The sequence below is a fragment of the Mauremys reevesii genome, linkage group 27, assembly GCF_016161935.1.
Source record: "Mauremys reevesii isolate NIE-2019 linkage group 27, ASM1616193v1, whole genome shotgun sequence".
Classification (NCBI taxonomy): Eukaryota; Metazoa; Chordata; order Testudines; family Geoemydidae; genus Mauremys; species Mauremys reevesii.
In genome coordinates, this window is record NC_052649.1 from 5,929,749 (window position 1) to 5,956,515 (window position 26,767).

Genomic DNA, 26,767 nt, shown 5'->3' on the forward strand with positions numbered 1-26,767 from the left:
CAGAGCCATCAGGAGAAAGAGTTAACCCTTTGCAAGCAACTCGTTTCCGGAGCAGCTGGAGAGAGGAAAACCCCAGGAAGAGCAGCCATTGGACAGTGCAGATGTCAAGACTTATGAATGCTCTTGGCCGAATGTCTGAGTTGTAATGCATTTGAAGAGCAAATACAAAGCAACCTGGCCTCAAGAATGGACAGAGAGACAGAGAGAGGGAGTGATAATGAAACCTCACTATGGAGTAGTGTGTTGTTTTGTTTGCCATGCTGGTATTAAGGAAATGTAACTGTTCATTGTTCTGTGGCCACATAGATACCCCCCGCCCTTGGGATAAGTACCTGCTGTTTTTTAGTTTTAGAAAGTATATATATATTTTTTACTTAAAAAAATTTAAAAAGCTAAGAAAACAACACAAAATTAGAGCAAAATCTGAATATCACAATAGTATCTTATTCAGACACGTCACCTTTCATTTTCACTGATCACTCACTGCTTATCACTGGGTATTGCTTAAATGCAGCTACTTCTGGGGTGGAGGGTGGCAACTAGCTAGAACACTTCAGGAATGGGAGCAGGAATTTTGACTCAGTAGCAGTGAGCGGTGCAGGTATACCATATCCATCTGAGCACTGGCTTGACCACTGCAGTCATGTTTAATTCTTCCTCACCCTCCAGACTGCTAGTCCACACACAGGATTATAACAACAGACACTTTTTATTTTGGACAAATGCAAACAGTTTTCTGGGGTTAAAAATGGAATGCAAACCAACAACATGAAAGACTTAGTCAACCACTACTGTGTAATAAGCATCACATGTAATGTTTATTTCAGATTGTATTGTATAATGAAAACAACCCTCCTAGAAGGTAAGATTTTTGTATGGCTGGTCTCCCCCTGCAGTTAATTCTTGCTGGGAAGCAATACACCCCTGGAAATAGACGTTTTGTAATGGAAAAAAGCTTGATGCATCCTTAACTCACATGACACCATTGTAATTAGGAGGAAATTTACTCTGAATTGTAGTGTTTGTGGCTTATATAAGCACTTTTGGGGTACAAGTGGCAAGAATTAATTGATATCTGTTGATAAGACTTTCTACAAAAAAATGTTTACATAAAGATGGGAATTATAATTATCAGTGCCAGCTGAGAACCTGACATAGTACAATCTCCTGTCAGTACAAAGTTTCCCGAGGGAGAAGTACAGTATGTATATATTTGCCTGTGGATCAAAACTGATATTCTCCAGTGCATCTGCTTCAGCCCAAACTGCATTACACAGCATGCCACTGCCAGGGCCCAACTGTGAGTCACAGTCAGGGCTTTAAAAAGGGCGACACACCCAAAATGAGGAACCTAATTCTTCTCGCCTCTCCCACAAAGCAGTTAAAATGGAAACTCTAAATGTTATGGGAAGCAACTCTTGAATATAAATAAAATGTTCAATAACCTCAGTTTCATGAGTCTGTATATCTGATTTCAACAATTTAAAGTGATAAAGACTGAGAGAGCAGCAAGGAATGTGTGGAATGGCTCCTCAGCTGGATGTAAAACCAGGGACACTAATTATATCCTTCCATAAATGCTTTCTTTCCCCAAAGGACTTTAGCAACCTAACCAACAATGCATAACAATCACTTTAGCCATATCCCAAATGCAACTAATTCAGCAGTGGAATGTGGCAGCTGTTTAAGGCACTGCCAACACCACACAACAGCTGAAGATGGGAAATGACAAATCCCTTATCCAATTGAAACTGCAGGGGGAGTTTTAAGTAGGAGAAATGTAATTGCTCATGATGAAATTTAGCCATGATATCAGGACTAATATCCCTATTCTTTCTAGAACTACTATGTGATCTTTATCAGATGAATACCCACTTCTTCAGATGCAAGTATTCACCCACGAAAGCTCATGCTGCAGAACGTCTGTTAGTCTATAAGGTGCCACAGGATTCTTTGTTGCTTTATGTGATCTTTAGTGATCAGAAGTGTTGTCTTTTCCTATACAAACAGATTCAGGGTGAACTCTTGATTGCATTGTAGTTGATGGGAATTTTGCCATTGACTTCAATAGGGCCAAGATTTCACTGAGCATTTCTAGGAGTTCAGTGCCCCTTTAACATCATAGGGACACCAGTTCAGTACTAACTCAGAAGAAAAAGTGCCAACTCCTGAATTATCATCACCAATTCCTTTAGCACACAGGGTTTTCTTCAGTCTCCCATTTGATTATTGACTTAATCAGTGTAATGATGCCCCTTCCCCTACGCTGTCTGTCTTGTCTATTTAGATTGTAAGTTCTCTGGGGCAGGGCCACCTACTGCTATGTGTTTGTACAGTGCCTAGCACAATAGGGCCCATTCTTGGTAGGCCTGAAGGCACTACCTTAATAAACATGGTTAGTAATAATAAATTTGGGAGCTCTAATGGGATCCTGACACAAGACTGTCTGGCTACAAAGCTGGCTGTCCTGGGCTGTCAGTCAGTTTAAACAAACCTATTTGGGAAGTCCTGTTTCAGGACAAGAGGTGTGAACTTCAGTTGTTTGGAAAGGAAAATCTCCGGAAGGAAGGGCTGGAGCACCAAGAAATTGAAACTAATGCCAAACACTCCCTGAGCTATTGTATCTATTAAAAAGAAGCCACTAATCATTATAATACTGGGAACATTGTAACATTTCAAACTGGCACACCCATGAACTTGGTGAAGTCAGTATTTCTTATCATATGTTGCTATTAAATCAAAGGGCCCCACTTTCTTGCATAGCTGCAATTTATTGCTGTTGTGCCTTCACTTACGGGTATGGTTCACTCATGGGTCTCTAGAATTGGCATATACTGGTGTAAGACCTACAACATATTTGTGTTGTCTTATTTATAATTGCATCTTTTTCACTATGCTACAGCACAAGCATCACAATGACTGTACAGATCCTTCCCATTATTTTGTATTTTATTTTAAAATAGGTCAATAATTATTACACAAAAGTGAGAGACAACAAAAATGTGTTTTAAAATATTGTTTAAAATCCAGAACATGGATTTTAAAAACAATATTAACATACCAGTATGTTTCATATTTTGTTTTTAAATGAATGGCTTCATCTCTGACATCTATTGGTGCACAATTAAGTTTCTAGGTGAATGTTAACAAAGAAAAATTACCTTCCACTCCCACCCATACATACAGCCCAATTCTATCCTTGGATATGTTTCAGAAAAAGGATCTATTTAAACAGAAAACATCAGGAGTTGTTATCAGCTCATTACCATTGAAATCAATTAGGTGCAGATTTTCAGCTGGTGTTAATTGTCAGCTTCCACAATTTATGCCAGCTGTGGATCTGCCTCTTGGAGATGAACAGCTGTCTCAAAGGGCAAAATTTGGCACATATTTAAATAATTTGGAAATATTTCTGATGGGGGGAAAAGGTATTTTAATAATATGAAGAAAATAACCATCATGTAACTAATCCAAAATGAAATAAATACTGTTAGCACATATTAAATATTTTCAATTTTTAAAGCTATGTACCAGAAATATAAAACTTTTTTGTAAATAGGATACATATCTGTGTACTTTAATAAAAAAACAGTGATCTTAGAATGTCTACATGCATTAAACATCCTTCAACTTTGCAGAGTTCCAGATATATAATTTTTTTAACTATCCAGTTATTATATTTAGCACAAAGGTACAGTTTGAAGTTTCTTCTGCTTTATGGCTGAAAGGCATGTGCTGTAAAAAACAACAACTAATTTTTGCCTTCCTTAAAAAACTAGGACTTTTTCCAGAGACTGTCTCCTTCTGTGATGAAACTTTATGAACAATCCATGCAGGATCTCTAGTTCTGAAGCAAAGAATGTAAGAGTGAATTATAGACACCCGGTGTGAGCTGAACTGGAGAAACCTGGCCATGCCTCTCTCATTACACTGGTTTTGTCTTAATGGATTCCAAAGAGAAAACAACATTAAAAGAGCAAAATATTTTCTGTTCTGAACTAAGATAACATTCTTTAATTTGTGGATGTATATCAAATATTAACACTATGTCATTGTTATTTTGTATCCAAACATACACAGTGGGAGAAGAATGCAGTGTGTATTCCTGCCCATAACAGCCAAACCATGGAATGCCACAGATAGGCTCCTCAGCACATCCTGACATACAGGCTTAGACAAGTGTATTGCACAGACTGTGCTGTAGTTTCTTAGAGATGCCTCAATATGTCTTCATAGGTTTAATTCTTCTACTTTGTATTTCACTAGCATCTCCAGTCAGCCTCCTACATCTTCTGCAGAGGTTATAGCTCCAGATTTAACTGGCTATTATATTTTCTATTTTCGTAGCTGCTAAAACTTTGCAAGCAACTGCTGAAGAGTGAATTTAAAAAGTAGGTGGACACTGTTTTCTATGTGTGAGAAAATAAACAGAGAAAAAGGCCACCTATCTGAATCACTGTAGTATTCTCTAAAAGCCTGAAATTCGAAGTATTTAGGTAGAGGTGCTTCTCATGGTCAGATACAGAATTTCCTTATGGAAGTTAGCTTGTGCATTCACAAGGTGGAACAAATTCAAAAAGCTGCTGTCTTCTTCATCACGATCTCCTAAGCATCAGAAGGGAAACATTAACAATAGCTAATGAAAACAAAGGGCTCATTTGTAGGGAGAAGATCTCAGAAACTACTTAGTATCTTAGCAGAGGCCAAGTATGACCCAGGTACCTCTTGATGCCAATTGGCAGAGGGCAGGGGATAGAGTTTAACAGGGATCCCCTAAGTCAGATGCACACAATAATTCACCAAAGCACAGCATGCAAGGTCACTACCGAAAGCTAGTAGCCCACTTGTCATCATAATTGTTGTGAACTGTATACACTGACCATATTTGAGAAGTTATGAACCTATACTGAAAATTATGTTCTTAAAGCCTTGGAGTTAATAATAATACATGGAGATATACCTATCTCCTAGAGCTGGAAGGGACCCTGAAAGGTCATTGAGTCCAGTCCCCTGCCTTCACTAGCAGGACCAACTACTGATTTTGCCCCAGATCCCTAAGTGCCCCCCTCAAGGGCTGGGCTCACAACCCTGGGTTTAACAGGCCAATGCTCAAACCACTGAGCTCTCCCTTCCCACAGGAGAAAACATGCCTCAGTCAGGTTGTTTTCAGGAAGGTGGTAGCAGATGCTCATTTCTCTGTCTGGTCATTGTGTATTGTGTCTCTCTCAATGTAAGTCATTTGCACACTGAGCCACTGACTAATCCAGATTGCAAAATTGACAAGAGATCAAAACATCTGCAAGAAAGGAGTATACAGGAAAAAACAACTAGCAGGGGGCATCCCATTTGTGAATGAAGACAAAGGAAGGGATTTGTATATCTGGGGAATCAAAACAACACACTTGTATCCTTTACCTCGGGGGCAAGCTGGCAATGTGTCTTGTTTTATGAAAAAGGGATCACAGCCTGCCTGGCTAGAAAGCGTTGATGAGCAATACTTTATCAGCCATGAGAGTATTTTGTTAAACAAGTCTACGTTCTAGGATTCATGTTATCATTATATATGCAGCCATTTGTGTCCAATACTTTTGCTTGCTATCATTTGAGTCTCTTCTTTGTTAAATAAACTTCTGCTTGTTTTCACTATGAACATATATAAGTGCTGGGTGTCAAATGGAGCAGTGATCTGAGGCGAAACTGATAAGTTGGAGTGTTCCGCGTCTTTGGGAGCAGTGAATGTATGAATACTGAGTGTCCAGTGAAACAGGGGCTTGACACTCCAGGAGGATGATTGGAGCACTCAGGGGTTGGGGCATGCCTATTGCTAACCTGCAGAGGGGCAGCAGAGCCTGCTTAGGCTGAGATGTGAGTACTTAGTTGTGTCACTCTGATTTTGAATGGAAGGACAGACCAAAAGGACTCCAGGTCCCAAGATACAATGCTCCAGCTTGTTCCAAGGAGTTTTCTACTGGAATTACGAAGGAACACTGCACATGGGGACTACTAGAGTCTGAGTCCTTGTTGCCCTGTGCTTTGTGTCATCCTCCCAGTGATTCTCAACCAGGGGTCCTGGGGGACCATGAGCAGATTTCAGGGGGTCTGCCAAACAGGACCAGTGTTAGAATCACTGGAGCCTGGGGAAGAAAGCCAGGGCTGAAGTCTGGGGCTCTGAGCCCTGCTATCCAGAGCTGAAGCAGAAGCCTGAGCAACTTAGCTTTGTGGAGTGCCCTGTGGTGTAGGGCGCCGGGCAATTGCTCTGGTTGCTACCCCTTAACGCCAGCCCTGGCTTTTATATGCAGAAAACAGCCGTTGTGGCACAGGTAGGCAGTGGAGTTTTTATATCATGTTGTGGGGGCCTCAGGAAAAAAAAAAGGTTGAGAGCGCCTGCTTTACACCCATGTGGAGTGAGTGCAGAGCTGGGTGTAAAATGCTACTATGTCAGAACAGTGCAAAATGAATGTAAACTACTACCATCCCTGGATGAGAGGCAGGGCAACTGAGAATCAGGACCATAGTGTCTTCAAACCTATATCTTGTAGAAGGAAAGGGTATCTGCAATTAGTCAGAATTTATGCAAATTAGGTGCTTCTTATCATCTGACAAGATAAAAGTGTGTCCATCCTTTGGGCAAAGTTTGGGCACCTCTGATTTAAATGTATCAAATAAGTGATATAAAACTTTTGTCATGTGTTTAAAAAAATGAAGTGAGTTTCATCATCTAAACCACTAGGAGTCTCTTAGTGTAAGTATACAGATCTCACTCCCACCCTCTGGATGTAGTTACATATTTTGAGCACCTATGGTTCACTGAACACTTGCATATTTATTTCTTCCTACAAAAAGTGTCTCTCCTAATGCATGCATCCGATGAAGTGGGTATTCACCCACGAAAGCTCATGCTCCAAAACATCTGTTAGTCTATAAGGTGCCACAGGACTCTTTGCTGCTTCTCCTAATGCTGTACCACTAAGTGCTCTAGCATAATCTTAATCACACACACTTTACAAAACCAGCTGAAAATAACCCAATCCACATGACAAAACAATCAGACAACAGAGCATTATAATTATAAAAAGACTAGCCCATCTTTTCCAATGAACTCCATTCCAGGGTAGCTCTGGCTAGCTAAGAAGGGGGCCTGGCTGGAGTTGTGATAATATAGGAGCTCCCAAATCCTACTCTGGTGGAGTCTTGGCTAGTGAGCATGTCTCATTGAAAGGGCTCACCTGTTGCAGACAGGCATAGATACTCACCAGACATTACTGACTGTAGCATGTCCATGATCATGTGAGCAAATGCATTCTCCACACTCTGCAGGAAGTTATTCCTTTCGCCTGGAGTGCTGAAAACCTTGCAGACTTTCTGCATCATTTTTACTGCCCAATCCATGCAGTACAAGTCCTTCTCACAGACCTAGAACATACAAGAAATATTATAATATGTGTCCAGGATGGTGGTGAGGTAAAAAACAAAATAACACAAGTTGAAGTATTAAAATTCATAGTAGACAATTAAGGCACTATCCCATAATACAGTCAACTTCAGTTCTGCTCTGGAATCTATTCCAGGGCCTAAGGGAGAGGGTGCTGTGGCAGAGCTGTTCCATCAGTGCTATGAAGGTGGGAGAACTCCATTCCCACCTTATGCTGGGATAATTTCCCCCTAGGGATAGAGCTGCTACCTTCAAGCGGTGCATAGGGGCCTTAGGGCAAAAGAGAACCAGGCCCATTGATTTCAATGTACTTACTCTTGCTTTACACTAGTGCAGGGGTTCTCAAACTTCATTGCACAATGACCCCCTTCTGACAGCAAAAATTATGACAGAACCCCAGGACGGGGAACCAAAGCCTGAGCCCGCCCAAGCCCCACTACCCCGGGTGGGTGGGGGCAAAGCCAAAGCTCAAGGACTTCAGCCCCAGGCAGGGGGACCTGTAATCTGAGCCCTGCCACCCAGGGCTGAAGCCTTCGGATTTGGGCTTTGACCCCAGGAACATAGGCGGCAGGTTTGTATAATTTTTGGTGGGGCCCAAAATGGTGGTGCCCCCCCGCTCCCGCCCTGTAAGCCGATATAAAATGAAGCTACAACGCGTCAGTGCCACAAGATTACAAGGGTCAATTAAAAGTGGAAAGTCAGAAGCAGCACTTGCCTACTTCAATATACAGTATTATATTTTGTTGCATCTGTTGTGATGAAGTGGGAATGTTCTTAATATTTTCTCTGAATACTGTGTGGGTGCCTCAGTTTCCCCTGCAAGATGCCAACTGAAGGTGTTAGGGACAAAGAGATCAGGTGGCCTCCTTGTCCAGAAGAGACACAGAGGCCAGAGGAGGGAGTGTCAGTTTGGAGCTGGCTGGGGAAATTGGGAGAGACCCAGAACTTGGTTCTGGGCTCCCCACCCCCCAAGATGGACCTGACAGAGGGGTTCTGTTTTCTGTACCAACAAGCTCTGTTTAAACTGTGTTCCCGTCATCTAATAAACCTTCTGTTTTACTGTCTGGCTGAGAGTCACATCTGACTGCAGAGTTGGGGTGCAGCGACCTCTGGTTGCCCCAGGACCAGCCTGGGCAGACTCGCTGTGGAAAGTGCATGACGTGGAAGGGCATGCTGAATGCTCCGAGGTCAGACCCAGGAAGGTGTAAGCTTCTTGCCCTGGAGACAGTATGCTCCGAGAGAGGAGGCTCCCCCAGAGTCCTGACTGGCTTTGTATGGAGATGTTCCAAAGCATCACAGCATCCCTTCCACACCGTGCACTTCCCAGAAGTCCGCACAGGCACTGACACTCCTCCTCCGGCCTTTGTCTCTTTTCCAGGCATTAGGAGGCCACCTGATCTCTCTGTTCTCCAACACCTTCAGTTGGCACCTTGCAGAAACTGATTTGGGAGAAATGAAGTAAAAGCTGCCCAAACCGAGCTTGAGCACTCCTGAATTTTGAGGTGTTCAAATCTGGAAGGCAGGTGCTGGGGTGGAGAGGGCTGTGGGCTCCATGGGGAGCATGGCAGCAACTGTCTGGAGCTGCATGGAGCCAGATACGCTGGTCTGAGTGGCACAGTAAGCAGTTTGGGGTTGGAGAAGAGGTAGGGAGTTCCGGGGGCAGTCAAGGGACAACGAGCAGGGGAGTTGGATGGGGCAGAGGTTCAAGGCAGTCAGGGGACAGGCAGCAATTGGATAGGCATGGGAGTCTAAGAGGTTTATCAGGGACAGGTAGGGGTGCGGTCCTGGGTGGGGTCTCAGGAGGGGGCAGTTAGGGACAAGGAGAAGGGAGGCTTAGATAGGGGCTGAGGTCCCAAGGGGCAGTTAGGGGCAGGGTCTCGGGAGGAACAAGGACCAGTGGGGCTTAGATAGGGGTGGAGGTTCTGGGGGCAGTTGGGGCAGGGGTCTGGGGAGGGGCAATCAGCGGACAGAGGCTGGGATTCAAAGGGCTCTGGGCTGCTGGCAGCCGCGGGGATCCCAGAGCCCTTTAAATCCCAGCCCCGGCTGGGAGTCAGAGGACTCTGGGCTGCCTGCAACCGCAGGGAGCCCAGAGCCTTTTAAATCCCAGCCGGGGCCGGGAATCAGAGGGCTCTGGGCTGCCCACTGCGGCGGGGAGCCCAGAGCCAGCCGCGGCTGGGATTTAAAGGGCTCTGGGCTGCCTGCACCAGCACAGAGCTTTAAAATCCCAGCCGTGGCCGGGAATCAGAGGGCTCTGGCCGCAGCAGGCAGCCCAGAGCCCTCTGATTCCCGGCCGCGGCTCTCTGGGCTGCCTGCAAACGCGGGGAGCCCAGAGTTTTAAATCCCAGCCGCGGCTGGGAATCAGAGCTCTGGGCTGCCTGCAAACGCGGGGAGCCCAGAGCCTTTAAATCCCAGCCGCAGCCGGGAATCAGAGGGGCTCTGGGCTAAATCCCAGCCGAATCAGAGGGCTCTGGGCTGTTTGCTGCGGCGGGCAGCCCAGAGCCTTTAAATCCCAGCCGCGGCCGGGAATCAGAGGGCTCTGGGCTCAGCCCAGAGCCTCGCGGCCGGGCCGGAGGGCTCTGGGGCTTCCTGCCCGCAGCAGCAGGCAGCCCTCCTCTGATTCGGCGCCGCGGCTGATTTAAAGTGCTCTGGGCTGCCTGCAAACGCGAGCCGCAGCCGGGAGGTTCTGCTGGCAGGCAGCAGCAGCCAGCTGATCGATCCGGCAGCTGGAGATTTAAAAGGGCTGGGCTGCCTGCAAACGCGGGGAGCCCAGAGCCTTTTAAATCCCAGCCGCAGCCGGGAATCAGAGGGCTCTGGGCTGTTTGCTGCGGCGGGCAGCCCAGAGCCTTTTAAATCCCAGCCGCAGCCGGGAATCAGAGGGCTCTGGGCTGTTTGCTGCGGCGGGCAGCCCAGAGCCTTTTAAATCCCAGCCGCGGCCGGGACTCAGAGGGCTCTCTGGGCTGCCTGCAAACGCGGGGAGCCCAGAGCCTTTAAATCCCAGCCGCAGCCGGGAATCAGAGGCAGCCCAGAGCCCTCTGATTCCCGGCCGCGGCTGCTCTGGGCTGCCTGCAGAGCCCAGAGCCTTTTAAATCCCAGCCGCAGCCGGGAATCACAGGGCTCTGGGCTGTTTGGCAGCCCAGAGCCCTTTAAATCCCAGCCGCCGCCGGGAATCAGAGGGCAGGCAGCCCAGAGCCCTCTGATTCCCGGCCGCGGCTGGGATTTAAAGGGCTCTGGGCAGCCCTGGCGGCGGCGGCGGCAGCGGCGCTCAAAGCAGGGGAGAAAAAATATTGGTGGGGCAGAGCCCCTGCCTGGGATTTATTCATGGGGCTAAAGCCCCAGAGCCCCATATAAGTCGGCGCCTATGCCCAGGAAGTCTAAGCCAGCCCTGGCGACCCCATTAAAAGAAGGTCACGATCCACTTTGGGGTCCCGACCCACAGTTTGAGAACCGTTGCACTAGTGTAAGTGGAAGGAGAATCAGGCCCCAGACCTGGGAAAGCAGAGTTGCAGATTTAGTGGCAAAATGCCAGGAAACATTCTATCCAGTGCTACTCACCAAAGCCAGAAAGACCACTAGCCTGGCCAGCTCAACAACCCTCCCATTCACAGCTTTACTAGCCATGAAGGTGAAACAGATGTTGTTCCCACTCAGGATGAGGAGGCGAGCATTATTCTCCATGAGCCACTCCCGGGGAACCACTTTTATAATAAAACACAAAGGATTTTCATTACCTATGATTCAACAGACTGAATATAATTTAGTTAAATATAAAGTTATAAAATGTAGGTTACAATTAAACAATTAAACTAAAAAGAAAATTGTCTGAACAAAATTCTGGAAGTATTTGAATTTATGAATCACTGCATTTGACAGCCATCCAACATGTTTGAGAAGAAAGCCCATTCAAACACACCTGCAGCACAGCTGGAAGCTATGGAGTTACTATGGTGCCAATAGGGATTGTTTGTATTAAGGCTGATGATAATAAAATGTATAATACAATCTCTCCAAACTCAAACCAAACTTAAAACATAACACCACCAAATTACGAAATCATGGAGTCTTTGGAATGGATTCCTTTTCTTTCTCAGTAAAGGCCACCATACTTTTTATTTAAAGAGGTTTTGAAAAAAACACGTTAAAAAAATTTGTCCTGACCTGTATTAAAAATTAAACTACAGCGGATACCAGTTATTAGTAACTTATTGGTTCCCAGCATAAAGCTTCCATTATCCAAACGTTCCCAATAATAAGCAGATGGCCCTTACCTGAGACAATAGCATGGGGCAGCCCCGTGGCCGAGAACCTGCTGCCCACATGGGAGGTGATGGGCTGTGGTGCCAGCATCCTTGCCCAATGGGCAGCCCCAATTAGAGTCCCTGCAGCCAAGATTTTCCATGGGGAGAGGGGGCACTCGGGGTCTATGGGGCTGCACAGTACCTCTCTCTGCCCCTTCCAGGTTGTGTCCTGTCCTGGCACTGGTGACCCAGGCTCAGCACATCCCAGTGCTTTCCTTGCCTGGCTACAGCCCTGCAAGCCTGCCTGCAGCTGGGGCTTTCCACAGGGAGCACTGGGGGCCCATGGAACTGCATGGTACCTCTCCCTGAGCTCTCCGGGCTGCGGACTCAGACCCAGCAAATTCATTACAAGTGGAACCTCTCTTCCAAAGGGTTGCCAATAAATGGCACGCCAAGCAGTTAATATCCAAATACCATTAACATTAAAGTCAATGGGATGGGATCAGTTCTGGGGATAACGAAAGTTGTCTTTATCAGGATTATTAATAACCACCATGCATTAGATTTGAAAAAAATCTAGTGTAACTTTTTGCTATTTATCTTTTTTGTTTATATTTGTATTTGACAGCTTGGATAATGGAAATACATTAGACAGTTTCCTTCATTTCTAATTAATGTCACTTTTTGGTTCTCAACCCCAAGAATAAGAATGCCCAGGGTACAAATGCTATAGGAAAAATGATTCAAGTCAAACAAAAATTGATTTTTCTTGCCATTTAAAAAAAAATGAAAACATATCTATTAATATAAAGCTTAGTAAAACTTTGTTTTGAACAAAACCTAAATTTTGGACCAAAACAGTGTGATAGTGTCCCTTGAACATGATAACAGAACACTTATTTTTGAAGTTTTTCATATGTTATTACTTAAAACGTTTCACTTTTGGGAAAAAAGGCTTTGGTTTATAAGCAGCACTGGTCTCTTCCATCTCTGACTACTGCATAACCTCCAGTTTTATTGACCTTCCAGTATAGTACAGCTACTGCAAGGGATTAGGGGGGACTCAGATTCCCAATGTGCTTCAGTTTTTTACTATCTGACACATATCTCTTTAGTCTGGGAGGACATGATCATATAATCCTATGAGTCTATGATAAAGGCAAAAATATACCTGACAATTCATCCACAAGACTGATAACATCATCTGCTGTCCACTCTTTAGCTTCTGTGTCATACAGTAGTTTAATAGCATCAGCTAGACCCTTTAAACTGGTCTCATCTGTTGGTCCTTCTATCATTTTCTGCCAAACCACATGTCCTGGGTAACATTAATCACAATCACTACTAAGTGACAATGTAGTTTGCTAAACAAAGACGACCTATACTGGGACCTCAAAGCATGGCTTGGAAAAAGAAAGGGTGATTCAGGCAAAAGCATAAATCCCTATTTGTACAAGTGCTTTTTATTTCATCTCACTTGTGGCAGAAGGGACAGTCTAGACTGCAACGTGAATCAGAATCACGGGATGCTTTAAGGAAACACAGAATTAATATTTAAGTGAGAAAAAGAGAATGTGATTTCAGAGGGCGATAACACATGCTTCTGGTTCAATGCTAAGGCTACCTTCGCATGACAAGTGTAGGCAAACAGAGAGGGAAAACACAGTCTGTAATTTCTTCACGTGAACTGTAATATAAACAATTTTAAAAAGCTCCATGTTAAACAGGTAAGGGGTAAATTGTTCTAAACTTTACACTTCATTATTTATAAAGGGCCTGGTTTTCAGAGGTGGTGTTGCTCTCTTTGATTTCAGTAGGATTTGTGTGTGCTCAGAACTTGTGAAAAATCAGACCTGTAGGTAACATCATAGGAGTGCATGGCCATACACTGGTAAGTAAAGTCAGAGTTTCTGTCTTCAAGAGTTTACTGTAATGTAGCTGGAGCAAAACAAAAAAGTATTGGGAAATGGCTAAGATGTTCTGTGTGACATCAGTGAGGTTAATTGGTTTGATTTCCCTCTCACACTGGTGTAAATCACGAGTAATCAGCACCATTGTTAAACATTCTCAGTAGTATGTCCAAGTAATTACCTGGAAGCTTAAGTTCTGCCCAAATTAATATGAACTGAGTGTGGTCAAATCTTGAAAAAGAGTAAGTTTATTAGGAATGATAAGTCTGCATAGGAGGTAAATGTTCCCTTCTAAAGTCAAATGCAATAAACACAGGTGCTTTTCCCCTGGGGGTGAAATCTTCCTGGCCTATGAGAAGGCCCATAACAAAGTGTACCATTGTGTTTCTGCCATACATGGAGCTAGAAAGCAAAGAAACTACACAGCACCCCACAGTTCTCTGCACACTGCTGAAAAGATCCATGGCAACTCTCTCCACAGGAATCCAGAAGAGCTGTTGTGGGGTGTGCAGGGGAGTACCAGAAGAGGGAATAATGGGTTCACAACTTGTGTATATGCTTTGGCCCAAAAGCTCACAACGATGGGTAAAGAGAGTTTATTGCTCCTACTACAACTTATGGTCTATAGTAGTGTCCACACAGACATTCCAGGATATACAGCCCTACCTCTTGACTGAGGGGGAATCCATTCCATACAACCCTTACATTGGTCCCCTGAAAGCCCATTTATTTACACAGGCTGTGAGACAGCCTGTTTTCTAAGGGAGAAATTCTGGTCTATCATGTTAAATTTACTCACCATTTAGAGAGGAGACTGGCCCAAAAATGATGTACAACAGCCGGGCTTGATTAACCATTGGCCATGGTTTTAAGATACGAGTCAGCCAAAATGCAGAATCACTTCGATGAATCCAGTGATTTAGCAGGACACTGCGACAGAATAACCTTATCCGTAATTCCAGCTTTCGGGCACTACCTAGGACAAGAGAATTTGTATATTATAAATCCATCAGGCATTGCACTTTGGTGATTTCAACATGTTTATAAAAATGGGGAGAGAGAGGGAAAAAGGTTTTTAGACTATACGGGCACATAGGGCTAGATTTTTAAAGGTATTTAGGCTCCTACAGATGTAGATAGGTGCCTAGTGGGATTTTTAAGATTCTAGATGCATAGCTCCCATTGAGTTAGTGTTAAATTGGAGTAACTGAGATCACAAGGTCCTGAAATTCTGAGCTATAACTATCTCATGACTGCTTTAGTCTAATAGACACACTGCACCGCTTCAAACCACTGATTCTAGCTGCCTGCCCAATGTTTTCTCTGCCACTTCTCATGCTCTGTTTCAGGGGCACACTGTTATTTTTTACTTTTGCTGAGCTTCTTTCTGCCTGTGACTCTATTATATGGTGCCAAAAGGAGTAAATAGAAGCAGTTGATTGCATGCTTGCCTTCTACAACCACTTATGCAGGAGGCCACATGTGAACATTTCCAGTGAAATACTGAGTACTGTGCCGGAGAATTTCTGGAGGGGCTATATTTGGTTTTAGAGCAATGCTTCAGGATATGCATAAAATATTGGTCCTGATTTTCTACTGCACCACATCAGTTTTAAGCTGGTGTAACTCCATTGATTGCACTGGTGTTGGTGTAATGCAGTGGAGAATTAGGTCCACTGCATGTAAATTTTACATATCATTTCATATTGAAATTATAAGATCCAACAAAATCAATTGCATCTCAAAGAGATGCACTTCACCACACAGAACATGCCAAAGATAAAAGTCAATTAGTTGTTTTCATCAGAAAACAACTAAATTCAGTTAATGGTGCTGTTTTCCTTCAGCTATATGCAAGCATGTTACCAGCGTCAGAGCACTCATTTTCTGTCATTTCTGCAGCTAAAGCATCATAAATATGGATCAAGAAAGGATCAGGTACTGCAGGGATCATGTGGCACAAACCATCCTTGAGTCTGGGGTGCATCTCCTCTGTAATAATCTGAATCCATTTCCAGAACTCACAGCAAAAGGATGATATAGCTGCCATGACAGTCTCTTATCATCATCATCATTTGTATTTTCCAGGACATTTTTGTTTCAGGTATTCACCTGGTTTGCTGCTGACAACTGTCTGTACTTTGCGGGGTAGATTGCTCAGCTCACAGAGGAAGTTAAAAACACGATGGCATTCTAGCTCATCCCAGCCTGCTGTCAAGGTCTGACGACACCAAATGAAGGACAGATAAATAGAATTAAATGACAATGCTTGTTAGTATAGTCATATATGTATGATCAATTTTTCTGTATTTATGGACAGGCCACATTTGCATCCCAAATAGCTAGAACAATTCCTCCATTTTATTACAGACCTTGGGCCAGTTGCCTTTAAATCAGAGAATCCCTGTTTAGGGTGCTGTGAATTTGATGTTTGAAGTAATGTACTGAAATGGCCCCCTATGTATTCTTTGGTAATAAACTGCTAATATAAATTAAAATCCAGACGGGCTAATAATAAGATCCAGACTGATAAATTCTTTAGCGTTAACTATTTTAAGAGCCAGAAAGAACTGTGGTACTGAATAAATGTATTCTTTTGGACCTGAAAGCCATGTTAAACTTTGAAATGTCTTGCAAAGCAGTTTCAGCCCACTGCTTCTCAAAGTATAACTAAGCTGGATGATGATTATGTTTATTTGCACTCTTTTTAAAAGACTGAGTATTTCAGCATTGATAGATTTTTAAAAAGGCAAACTTTGGTATCTTTTATATTAATGATACCTGCCTTCTTCTTCTCTGAAAAATACACTATACCTGTAAAAACACTCCGTAGCATTGTAATCCCAAGCAATGCAACGGGCTTGGGCAACCACTGAGTTTAAAACAGGAAACCTGCAAAGACAAAACATCGTTGCCTCATTTCATCAATGTAGCTTAATTGGCAATAAACTCATTTCTGTGCTTGAAGCTTTCCCACACGGCTAATCTACCACAACACTGATCCAAGGGGCTATCTCCAGGGTTAATAAGGAATTTCTTTCTCTACACTACATTCACTCAACCCTTGCATCTCTGCTGAGACACCCAACAAGGTTGCCAATTAGGGATGTTTTTTATGATGTGGCCATTGGTCCTCTGGGAACTTTCACTCAGACCACCTTAGAGTCTTCAGACAGATGTGATATTTTATTAAGAATGTCTGTTGCTATGTATAACCATTTTCCCCTCCAGAAACTAATACAGTTTGGTAACATAATGTTTTGAATTAATTATGGTTAAAATTTACCATGTGCAGAGAGCCTGCCCAAGGCATTATGCACCACTTTGCCCTCTAAGCAGAATTTAAGTGGAATATAGACCTTCTGTAGGCTCTCTTCACGGGGCTGAATTTCAACCTATGCTCATTCTGTTACAAAGTGGCAAATATTATTTGCACTGGGTGACCTGTTTTAAAAATTCAACATAAAAATCATACTTCTATAGAAGATTATACTCACTAAGAGTGGGGTTTTAAAAACGTGACGGAATTAGGCACCTAACTCACTGACTTTCACTAGGAGTTGGGCAACTAACTCCTTTAGATATTTTTGAAAATCCTACACCTGGGTCATATTTTTCAAACAGTGTGTGCCTAAAGTTAGACATAGTTCTGAACACCCACAGCTCACACTGACTTCAGTCTAAAGCTTTAGGGGATCAGCATCTCTGAAAAATCAGATCACTTATTTAAATGCCTAAATATGGACTTAGGGACCTAATTTCAGGTACCAAAGATTTGAAATATCAGCCTAAATATCCAAGGAAAATTTTTAACCAACAAGAGACTGATTCCAAGTTAGTAAATTCATGATATTACACTGATGAGTATTACAGATATGTCAATAATTAAATGAATTAATTTAAATCATTACATTAACAGCATTTTTTTAATTGAAACGTTAATATAGGTGCAAGTGATAGTTCAAAACAAGATTCTAGAAGTATTCAGCACAGAGCAATGAGCGTGAGCTTACTTCTGAGAGTATCTTGTGTATGTACTTTAGCCTGTCTTTTGTGGGCAGTAGTAGTGTACACCTTTTAAGCAACAAACCTGTGAAAAGAAACACATACATAATCATTCAAATGATGAAAATAATTGGAGTAGTTGAAGAATACACTGCACAAGCAATACAATACCATACTATTTCTGCAAGAAAAGAAAGTGGTATATTATAATGACCTGCAGGGGTGCTGGAACAATTTTTATAGTGAGGGGAGGGGAGCCAAACTATAAGCCCTGTATATAATATAAACCACTTCAAGCCGGGGGGGGGGGAGGGGGAGGGTGCAGCACCCCTCACACTCTTAGTTCCAGCATCTATGGTGAGCTGTGCACTGTAAAAGGGTATGCTAGCCTCTGTAATAGAGATGCCATTTATGTCAGAAAGCCTGATGGGGAGTGTGCAAGGCTCTCATGACATAATTTGTTTACTAAGTTGCTTTAAATTCCATATGAGTCACAGCTGGAGCCCTAAAAAATTATTATATTGGTTTTTTAATTACAGCTGTTAAAAATATTTCAGTTAAGAGAGGCACAATAAGTAACATTTGAAGAAGATGCACTAGTTTTCTATTTACATCATCAAAAGCTGAGCTTCCAAAATCTTTTAAGCCAACCACATTGTCAAACAGAAAAGTTATTCTGAACTGTTGTAATATAAAACATAGTTAGGTGGTAGAATTTCTTTTTTCTTCTACATGAGATTCAAAGCTAGAAGAACTAAGGATACAAAGGGCTTGAATACATTATAGTGCAGAACAGCTGTTTGCTAAGCAACAATTTTTCTAAGCCAATGGAAAGCAAATGGGTTAAAAATCTTTCCCCTCAAAAACATCTGGTAGAACACCACATATATCTTGTTTGTTAATAATGCAAGAAATCTACAGAAGAGTACTCAAATTTTTTCTAAGTTGCTCATCTCCTGGGGAACATGTTATTTCTGTGATGTCAAAAAGTATATTATACACTTCCTGTGATTTTGAATGGACTCTTTTCCCAATCTGGAAGTATGTTGTTAACATTCTTAAATGGCAGACATAATTTTCTTTATCAGTCTGGTATCTGATCCAAACCCCCAAAGACTCAACTTTCCATTGACTTCAATGGGTTTGTAATCAGACCCCTAAAGAGCAGATGAATGTCTTTCACAATATATCTGCAAACATGAGTACAGTTGTTAACCTGGGGATAACTTTTTTATTACCATTGCAAAGGTTTGGGCCTGCTTTCATATGGTGAAATTCACACCTGTGCAGAGGGGCAGCACAAAAATTGTGTGTTACTCATGTCCAATTTAAGCCTGGAGGGTGAAAAATCCTGGTCCCATTGAAGCCAATGAGAGTTTTTTGCCATTGACTTTAATGTAGCTAAGATTTCACTCTGTGGGTTTAAGTGAGATTAATGCAGTGTATAAGCCTTGTGCTGGCTCTCTACACAGAAGCAAATTTTATCCTTAGAGCCCAGTCTTGCTCCTATTGAAGTACACTGAATTTTGGCATTGACTTTAATGGGAGCAGGATTGGGCCCTTACATTTAGTAGATGATAGATATTTGCACTGATTTACATATTTTAAGTATGTCATGTTTAAATGACTATGCTTATTATAATGATGAGTTCATACAGCGGTAGTTAAATAACAGTTTTCTTTTCTAACACAAAGTTTGTTATTACAATGTACAAAACAGTGCTGACTATTTTTTGGCATAATATTTAGTTAATCAGATTTCAGTTTAAAACTAAAACAAATAAACACTGAAGTTATCAGTAAGATATTGTAAACAATCCATGTAAATTTGAAGGGAACTCATGTTTGGCCTAATTAACTTTGACATTGTTCTTTTAACTTGGGAATCTTAATTTAAAGTTAGCTCCTGAATATAATCTTGACATAATTTTGTTTTACTGTCAGGATCAATTTAATTATGAGACCTTATCAGTTAAGGAGGCTTATATCAATATTGTTCAAATTGTGATTTCATTTGTTTCTCTTTTAGAGAAAGGATTACAGTGAATGGGGGGAGGGAGAGAAATGATACCGTCCAAGTGGCATAAAAGAGAAGAAAGACTGCATTGCTTTTGATTGAAGGCGAGGGAGATTAAGGGGAATTTGGCTGCCAAGATTCAGTAGTAATTTAGTGCAAAAGTTAAAAAGAAAATAATGTTTTTATATGAAAATATGCAGTGCTACTCACTAGTCACATTATTTTGACCTATATTTATTTTTTGCCATGCTAGGCTATAGTTGCGCAGGTGAAACTAATAGTACAGCCTGGGCAGCAACAGCACAATTCTCGCATTGTATCTCAGCCCTGACTTTGTATTTCATTCTCATTCTCATGAGAGATCCACTCACCTTGCTCTTTTATATTTCACTTGCCCTTTTATATTCTTTAAAAATTAAATAAGGAAGAAGCAAAAGACATGTTATTTTTGTCTATACTTATATAATGTATGTATTATTGTTGCTGATTAAAAGTATATTAAGAGATGTTGAAAGAATTCTTTCATGATGAAATACACACAATGCATAAAGCTTAATTGAGACTTCAGTGTGTATGCGCCTTGTTGCTGGTCCTTTGCACAAGGATGAATTTCAGCCTCAATGAGGGTCACAAACACCTATACACTTCAGGAAACGTTTTCACCATTTTAAACTGCTATCAATCACTAAATATCACAGTAGAAGCTCTTTAATTTATTTTAGTTCTCTCCTAATTGTTACCATTCTTATTATAAAGGTCACCTAGAGATCTGTAGTGTTCTAATACACAGGATCCTTCTCTCTTGCCAGATATCTCAAGGTTATGAAAATCTTGCAGTAAAAGCCTTCTGTTTCCTGATGAGGTTGAGATGTAATTAATAAGGCAGTTGCTGATGGCTTTCGACACCATGCTTAGCATGCTGATATCCTTCACTGAAAAAGCAAAACCCCGTATACCTGTAAACCTTTATTGCAAAAACACAACTGCTCAGTAGTCAAGAACTTTACTATACATCTCAGTACAAGGAGGCCAAGAGACTTCAGAAAGACGTAAGAGACAAATGTCATTACTGTAAATTCCTTTACCAACAAATTATGGTCATTCAGGATTTTGTATATATCTGTTAAATTGTCATCTTTATATAAGGTGGGCAGAAGAACACTTCAAAGAGCTCCCTGAGTACTATCATTACGTGTGTGTGTGTGTGTGCGTGTGCGTGTGCGTGTGTGTGAGAGAGAGAGAGAGAGAGAGATGAGGCTCTTCAGGAACCCAAGCTGAACCTCACCTGAGAGATATTTCAAGACCATTTGAAAGAGCTCTAATGGCAGTGCTTTGAAATTCCCGAGAGTTGACAGTGATTCGGAATCTGTGTCCACAGTGTTGCAGAATGGTTTGGAGCGACGGCTACTGCGCCTGTATTTCTGGTTGGGAATCAAGGTGAAGCTGGTACTTACAGTGGATGTCATCCTTCTACTAGTCCCATAAATTTTTCCTGCAGAGAAAACACAGAAGGCATATAGGGAAGGAAATGAAACCCATAAGGGAGATAAAATGAAATAAGTGATTGAGTGATATGATAATTGGATATGAAAGTCTTACTGCATGGGTAGGAAGGTACAGTTTTACTTTAAATGTAACAAAATTACATCAATACACTCCCAAATCAATATTTATCATTTCCTGTTCTATATTTCCTTTCTTTCCAGTATAACCAGTAAAACCACTCTTTTTTTTTCATATAGCACAAAAAGAGAGACTGTATACGTGTTGTGTGTGTATGAGAAATTATTTTTGCTTTGTAATTCCGTGTCTGGGGAAGAAAGTATCCTGATTAGAAGTTATAAGTGGAGAGTGGGGTGGGGATAGCAGTGACCAGTATTGGGATAGGGAGGGCCTCAGGAGGTTTCAAAAAATAATTAAGAGAAAGAATAAAAGTGTAGCAGGTATATGAAATGCCACAAAATATATTAAGGAGCTATTATAAATAAGTCAATATCCTTCTAATACTAACAGAGCATTAAAAATTAAGGAGGCCATTCGAAGGATTTGTATGTCTCTTGTCTGTCTGAGACACTCTACTTGTATGTATTCTTGTACACAACAATAAAAATTAAGATTTGGTACTGGGGGGAAGGGTTAGCTCAGTGATTTGAGCATTAGCCTGCTAAAACCAGGGTTGTACATTCAATCCTTGAGGGGGCCATTTAGGGAACTAGGATAAAAATCTGTCTAGGGATTCATCCTGCTTTGAGCAGGGGCTTGGACTAGATGATCTCCTAAGGTCCCTTCCAACCCTGATATTCTATGAATGTAAGTAAGCATCAAGTTATCACTTTCCCTGCGCTATTTAAAGTGAGGTATAGCTTAATTCCTGATAATGACAAATAGCACAGCACAGAATGTGCAAGTACTGTAATGTGGCACAGTATTGCCATCCTCAGGATTTACAGAAATCATGAAACAAGCCCCCATAACCCATAAGATTGTCTGTAAAATTGTGAGAATTAAAAAAAAAACCACAACGTGTTCTTATAATTGCCTTCCAGTTTCTGAATCTTTAAGGGAGACACACTTAATATTTTCAAGCTTTTCTCTGTAACCGTGAGGGCTAATAACTTATTTTTAAAAATTAAACCTAAGATTCTCATGCAATCTCTTGATTCCAGCAACTGGGGCTTTCAGACAATCACCAAATGTTGAAAGACTTGGAATAAAATTGTAAGTGTTGGCAACAGTGGTAACACCACAAGTGGACTTCTTTCTCCCCTTAATTATACTCATTGTTTGAAGGGTTGAAAATGTACTGATGCACCTTAGTCAGTCGACAGGTTACATTTACTTAAGCAAAAAACAATTGAAAACATCAAGTAAACAAGGCACATTTCTCTAACACATATTCACTGAACCATTTTACCTAACATAGTGAATTATCACAATCCCAATGCAAGAATTGTATATTGAATGAACTAAAAAAATTATGGACCATTTAATTAAAGCATTACAAACATGTTTGAATGAATAGTATTTTCTCCTCTGTGCCCAGGACAATGTTTCAATTCATTTTTCAATTGTTCATGAAAGGGAATTATACTTTATAACAGGCATCTTTAAATTAGTTATGAGATAATTCATGCTAGCTAAAGAAATCCATAGCTTAACTTTTCACATGGCTTGTGAGCAAATTTAATGACTTTTAAAATTACAGCATTTTATTCAATTTTTGACTACTTGAGCAACCAAGGAGAGCAAATGAATTTGATACTTGTAAAAACAACAAAAATATTTATTTAAATAACATCATAGATGTATGTAACAGCACCTTTGAAAAGCATAGAAATACACATTTAAAGTCAGTGGGACTTTTTTTTTTTTACAGACAACTGCAGGTGCGGGGCAATAAAAAGTCTTACTTTGTACATAAAGGCAGTTAAAGGCCTGTTTTAGTAAAAGAAAAATATAACTCTCTTCACCACTAAAACTCTTTCAAGGCTGGCTAAGTCCAATACATTTTGCTGATTCATATAATAGAAATAGAGTTATAATCTGAGAGTGTTTTTTGTTTATTTGTTTGAAAGCAGTCAGTGCTGGTCTAACTCTGCTTCACTGAAGTCAATGGAGTTTAGATCACTACTAAGTGCTTTTGAAAATCTCATCCAGAGCCTGCAGAAATATTATGTACAGAAGCAGCCACTTAAACATGATGAGTGGGATTTTCAAAAGCACTGAACACTGCTCCCATTAAAGTCAATGGTAAAACTCCCTTATTTTCATTGGGAGCAGAATCAGGGCAATTTAAATAAAAACTGAGCATGTAACAGAAGTTTTACGTTATGGGCCACATTTTAGAGCCCTTTACTCAAAGCTCCCTGTTGACTTCCATTTTTGGCACTCAATGTATTTCATGTTTCTCAGGGAGATCAGCAAAAACATGACAAGATTGATTTCACTTAGCAACTTCGTGCAGCCCTCAACAACCTCTGTGTGGATCTCTCCTGTCTGGAGAACTGCTAATCAAGACTGGAAGAGGGAAATGTAAATGTTAAGCATATAAAATCAAATTAATTATAATAATAATTAACAGTGATTGTCTCTTATTTATTCTGTATATAATTATTTATTTATAGGGCAGACAGAAGCCATCAACAGTCAATGTTCCTTCTATACTCTTTTCTGTTTATAAACAGTCCATATATTTTCATCCAATAAATACACCCTTTTCTTAATCATTTAATTTTTTCTGGGGTTTGCATTATCATTTTGCTAAGTGTATAATACCAACAGCTATTTACCTCAAACAGCAGCTTCAGGGTTTTGTCTTTTTTCCTCCCTAGGCATTTCACAAATAAATAAATGAATCACCAAGAACATAAACAGGAATTATCTCTCCATTTCCCTTCGCACACTTAAAAACACGAGAGCTTCTGAAGCAGGGGTAACCACATTTTGTGACACAGAGGACTGAAGTGGCAGCATGCCAGCAATCCATGGGCTGCACCTAATTTGCCATTAAAAGGACCTGATTACACCAGATTGGCAGTGCCTTAAAGTGGATGAAATGCTGTATGATTTGTTCCCACTTTAAGGATGCTTCTCACTGTTAGAGTAGTGTAAAAAGGCCTTAGGGTAAATGAGAATCAGTCCCAAAGCCATCTAAATTAACATAAACATACATAACATTACAGATTAAAAAATAAATGCCCTTGATAATCCTAACATTAGCTCTTATTTGTGTCTTCCTGCTACAAGGCATTGCTTTTTTTGACTTCACCCCAAAGTGTCTGTGCTTTGATTCATGCTGCAGTCCCAGGGATGGGATGCTGGCATCTGCTTGTTATCACACAAGTTGTGTTTGCCCCTTTGGCCACACTGTGTGAAACCATGGGTCGTGTTTGGCCTTTTGGCTGCATTGTGGGCCACCACAAGCCCTTGGTCTGCATTTCATGACTCCACTGGCTGGTGTGACCATTGGGCTGCTGCACTTCAGAACCCCTTGGGCTGCATTTGTACCTTGGGCCTCACTAAATAAACACTGTGGGCTGTAATTAACCCTCTGGCTGGATGATATGACCCTATGGGTCACATTTTGACCCTCATTCTGTGCACTCACGCTCCAAAACCTGCCACACGTCAATGATAATAGATTTTTTTTAAAGAGTGATACCTCCAAATAAACCTAGATCCAGTTGATACAGAACAGATCTAAACCCTGTTTCACCCCTAGGGAAATTCCTCTGAGGGTGGGGTGATATGGGTGAGCTCAGACCCTGCTGTCTGGATTTATAAGGGCACCGACTTTCCCTAAACAAAAAAGAAATTGCGTTGAATTAGCTGAAATTTCTCAAACTTCATGAAAGAGTATATATTGTATGCAGGATGTTTTTTAAAATTTATCACATTTGGTTTGAGGGGAAGGCTTTAATAGTTTTCCTCAGGGGAAAATAACTATGTGTTTATACAGGGGTGGGAGTGGGGAATAGAACTACATAGAATTACGACAGAAATTAAAAAAAAAATTTCATTCCAGCAATAATTGATACGATAATTTGATAAGTGAATTAATTCATGGAAATTGGGAGGGGAAGGGCGGAAAAGTAGCAAATGTAGATTTTTGGAGGCAGCAAATTACCACAGAAATCGAACATTTTATGCCAGTGGTAATTACTTAAATGTTTTTTCAGCTGCTTTATTAGTGTTTTTAAATCGCCTCACGTTTCCCGCCCTTTTCCCCCCCCCTTCAGCGGGGCGGAGCCTACAGGCTCGAGACCAGCCTTCCCGACAGCTCGGGCACGCCCCCTTTATGAATAATTAACAAGCCCTCTCCCCTCCTTCAATTTGAGCTCTAACCCAGAACCACCGCCCTCCCTGGTTATTTACTGTGGACTCCTCGCGCCTCAAAGTGAACAGCCCCGCCCTTCTTATGAATAATTAATGAGGGGGGAAGGCTCCCCCTTCCCTTTCAGATAGAACCGCTCTCTGAGGGAAGGGCAGTGACCCCAGCAGGAGGGGGAGGGTGGGAGCCCCTCATGCCTGTGGTGCCCCCACTCCCAGCTCGGCTAAGCTTCTGCCATATTGGTTACCACACATGCGGCTACTCAGCTTTATCCTGAGCTGGCACCACAGTCGCCATGGCACCCTAAGGCAGCGCCATGTCACAGGTGCACGGTGGCCATGGCAGCAAAGGGTGTCACCATGTCAAGGGTGCGAGCTCACCATGGCACCACGAGGCAGCAGCATCTTAAGGACACCCATTTGCCATGGGCACCAAAAGACAGCACTGTGTCATGGGTGTGCGGTTGTTGTGGCACCACAGGGGAGTACCATGTTACAGCTGCATGGCTTTCACGGCAACACAAGATATCACTGTGTCACATGAGATAGTTTGCTGTGGCACCATGAGGCACCAGCGTGCCATACCTGTGGTTCTCACTGTGTCACAGGCACACATTCACCAGGGCACCACAGGGCAGCACCATATTATGGTTGCAGGGTTGGTGTGGTACCACAGGGCATCATCATCTTGCAAGCACTAGGTCACCAGGACACTATAAACTATCAGTGCATCATAGATGCAAGGTCACCCTGTCCGCAAAATGTCCCCAGGTCAGAGGCACACCATCACCTTTTAATGAATGCAGGGTTATCACATCACAGCATTAATATTGTTGTACAAAGTTATTGCCCTATGACCCTAGGCCACTATGTACTATGTCAAAGTTTTTGCTCTGTTATGTAAGTCAGTATGTAGTGACATAACATAACGGTCTGTGAGATAAGGTCACACTGTCGTTGTGCAAGGTTCTTGCACCATGGTGTCAAGGCACAATGTTGTGATACAAGTTCATGAAGTTGCAACACAAATTAATTGTGCTGCGATCCACGGACAATATCGTGATGCAAAGATGTTACGACACAAAGTCACTGTGCCACAACACAAAATCTGTGTCCTGAAGCAATGTTGTGGTCTTGTTCACTGAAGGCATTGCAAAACACCAACACAGAATATTTCCAATGGAAGTTGTGCCACAATGAGAAGTAACAAGTTGCCACACGGTCCTTACACTGTAAAAAAAAAAAATCACACTGTTGATACGTGACACTGAACGGTCCCAGAAAAACAGGACAAGTGGCCACTCTTAATATGAGTGGTAATTAGGTCAAAGTCATTGGG

At 41.8% G+C, this 26,767-nt stretch overlaps 1 protein-coding gene across 8 annotated transcripts; it reads right to left on the minus strand.

Annotated features, from left to right (window-relative positions):
• Positions 1–2,931: 2,931 nt before the first annotated feature.
• On the minus strand, positions 2,932–25,692 carry FBXO47 (F-box protein 47). Of its 8 annotated transcripts, none has more exons than XM_039516837.1 (13): positions 25,677–25,692; positions 24,761–24,897; positions 23,889–23,926; positions 20,885–21,091; positions 20,361–20,531; positions 17,591–17,667; positions 16,392–16,469; positions 15,690–15,798; positions 14,377–14,553; positions 12,839–12,985; positions 10,985–11,127; positions 7,254–7,413; positions 2,932–4,605 (listed from the first exon to the last, which is right to left on the minus strand). In XM_039516837.1, exons 4-13 carry the CDS (start codon positions 21,063–21,065, stop codon positions 4,493–4,495), a joined length of 1,356 nt encoding a protein of 451 aa, XP_039372771.1. In that variant the 5' UTR covers positions 21,066–21,091; positions 23,889–23,926; positions 24,761–24,897; positions 25,677–25,692; the 3' UTR covers positions 2,932–4,492. The 8 variants fall into 8 exon arrangements, with proteins under 8 accessions (XP_039372771.1, XP_039372770.1, XP_039372769.1 ...); XM_039516836.1 differs by lacking the exon at positions 25,677–25,692 and adding an exon at positions 25,474–25,553; XM_039516835.1 differs by lacking the exon at positions 25,677–25,692 and adding an exon at positions 25,226–25,329.
• Positions 25,693–26,767: the final 1,075 nt, after the last annotated feature.

Bases quoted from the DNA above. Each gene is read 5' to 3' on its own strand.
- FBXO47 (XM_039516837.1), bottom strand. From the start codon at position 21,065: ATGACATCCACTGTAAGTACCAGCTTCACCTTGATTCCCAACCAGAAA. The intron at 15,799-16,391 runs GTATAGTGTATT...TGGTGTCGTCAG, and splicing joins GCTACGGAGTGTTTTTACAG to ACCTTGACAGCAGGCTGGGA. The intron at 4,606-7,253 runs GTGAGTATCTAT...TCTGATGCTTAG, and splicing joins GCTACAGTCAGTAATGTCTG to GAGATCGTGATGAAGAAGAC.